At 48.9% G+C, this 2,588-nt stretch overlaps 1 protein-coding gene across 1 annotated transcript in view; it reads right to left on the bottom strand.

Moving 5' to 3' along the window:
* Positions 1 to 2,588, bottom strand: part of GSK3B (glycogen synthase kinase 3 beta) — a 94,677-nt gene that overhangs the window by 31,164 nt on the left and 60,925 nt on the right. Inside the window, exon 6 of the mRNA XM_018573093.1 lies at positions 2,275 to 2,381. Within this exon, the coding sequence (XP_018428595.1) occupies positions 2,275 to 2,381 (107 nt within the window). The remainder of the gene's footprint in view (positions 1 to 2,274; positions 2,382 to 2,588) is intronic.

Raw genomic sequence — 2,588 nt, forward strand, 5'->3', positions numbered from 1 at the left:
TCCGCTTGGTTTTGAGCCTCCAGTCAGTGACTCGTCCTCGTGTATTTGCATTGCCGCACCCGCCCTATAGTCAGCACACAGCCGGCAGGTGAGACGCCTCCTGTATGCGACTTGCTGGTTTATTGTTCATTTTGGGAATAAACACTTTACAGAGTCTGGTGGAAAAATGTCCATTGAGATCAACCAATAGAGCGCTCCTCCTTCTGACTGACTTTCTCCATTTGTACTCCCCTACAGTATATGATGCATGCTTGTAGTCCCCAAGTGCAGAACTTTGCATTCATCAACATGAAAACCTGATTTTAGGTCAGAGACCCTGCGACGTTCTCCGGGTATCATTTATAATGGAGGAGGAAAAGAAATGACGGCAAGCAAATCGTCCATCCTGCACTAGAAGCAGAGCTGGATTCTGAGCGGACGCTCCCGGTAAATGGCTTTCCTACCTCCCACGTTGCCCCGATGCATGATGGGATTTTAGCTGTGCTGCTTCGATTGAACATCTGTCCGAGAGCATCAGACCAGCACCGGAGACCCGTGGTCACTATCCACAGTCCTTCCTGGTGAATTATTCATTGACTGATATGGAAGTAAATGACCCGGGTAGATGGCTGAGTGCGGGCTGACAATGACCGACTCAGCACATGTCCGGGTGATGGATACACGGCGTGTAGGATCAGCAACATCTCCCAGCGTGGATGTGGACAGGAAGACAGGCAGGTCCTATCCGGGTACGTGGCATGGTGCAAGGCCCCTAATGCGCAGGACACACACAGCTGGGAGCTTTGCTCTAAGGATTTATTACGGCACGGGCTTCAGGCAGCAGGACTTCAGTTCCATTACGGGGATGAATCTTACTGGAAATGCTGACTGCGCCTTTAAACAAAGTGCTAGACTTTCCAGCAGTGAAGCCCGCTAGCAGCTTGTTTAAAGTGAAGGTCAGCACTTCCATAAAGGCCGGAACATCCCCATAATGAAACCAAATGGTACTTTAAAAGGCTTCAAAGCTAGAAGGAAGCTCAGCAAATGCACTATAAAAGCTTGCTGTACACATTGCTCTTATATAAGATGATACCCATGTACACACTGCTTCTATATACGCTGATACGCATGTGCACAATGCTTCTATATACGCTGATACCCATGTGCACACTGCTTCTATATACGCTGATACGCATGTGCACAATGCTTCTATATACGCTGATACCCATGTGCACAATGCTTCTATATACGCTGATACCCATGTGCACACTGCTTCTATATACGCTGATACCCATGTGCACACTGCTTCTATATACGCTGATACCCGTGTGCACAATGCTTATATATACGCTGATACCCATGTGCACAATGCTTCTATATACGCTGATACCCATGTGCACACTGCTTCTATATACGCTGATACCCATGTGCACACTGCTTCTATATACGCTGATACCCATGTGCACAATGCTTCTATATACACTGATGCCCATGTACACATTGCTTCTATATACGCCGATGCCCATGTACACAATGCATGTCCATGTCCTCAGAAAACATGGCACATGTACTGTCCATGTCTGCTCCTTCTATTGGATCTGCTGATGAAGACCCCAGATCAGATATTGGACACTCAGCTCCTGTTCTCCCTATGGACAGCCTGCAGAATTCAGTAGACTGTCAGCCCAACCCAGAAGCCGGGAATCTGTCCATCACTGATCCCCTATTGACCTGTCTGAGAACACCATTACCTATGTAACCTGCTGGAGCTCAGCGTTTGCTATCTGTGACTTCTGGGAGCTGGTGAGCGCAGCCATGGTGGTCCTGCAGCTTTCTCCTCCTGCAGGAGAGTCATGGGACTATCCCAGCACCAGGTTCCCTGTGGAGGGAGACTATAGGAAAATGGCGGACAACCAAGGTTCCTGCTCTGGTGGAAGTAGATGATCGGCTGCTCCTCATCCTGCAGGAGCGCAGAGCCATCAAACAGCCATGGCTGCGCGCTCTGCTCTCTTTCCCATCCTCCTCTGCTGGCTCCGCTGTGGTCGCACACGACTGGATCTATTCTGTGATGCTGGAAGCGTTCTGCGGCTTTTCGAGCAGCAAAACTATTTCACCAACACGAGCCAGTTGGATGTGACCAACTACGACAAAATATACAAAGACCCCAATAACGTGGAACCTTCACAGTCTGCGGGACGACAAGACTACTGGACCAATATGGCCGCTCCTTCTATAGTGCACCGTTTTTGGCAATGACCCGAGACCCAACCATTACACAAAGAAAAGTGTACCTACCTATGCTGGAGGTGTAGTCAGTGGCCCCAAAGATCAACTCTGGAGCCCTATAGTACCGAGAGCAGATGTAGGAGACGTTGGGCTCCCCGCGGACCAGCTGCTTCGCACTGCCAGAGAGAGAGAGAGAAAGAAAAGCTAATTAAAAGGGCAAAAAAAGCAACACAGAATGTGCAACAAGGGGGGGGGGGGCACCCATCAGAGGGACTGGAAACATAAAAGTAGGCGCCCCTCCTAACAAATGTCCGCACCACGAAAATATATGAAATGAAACAATTCCTTATTATGAATAACAAACACTGAACAAGTACAAAAGC

Source organism: Nanorana parkeri, unplaced genomic scaffold, assembly GCF_000935625.1.
Source record: "Nanorana parkeri isolate BGI_ZX_2015 unplaced genomic scaffold, ASM93562v1 scaffold2232, whole genome shotgun sequence".
Lineage (NCBI taxonomy): Eukaryota > Metazoa > Chordata > Amphibia > Anura > Dicroglossidae > Nanorana > Nanorana parkeri.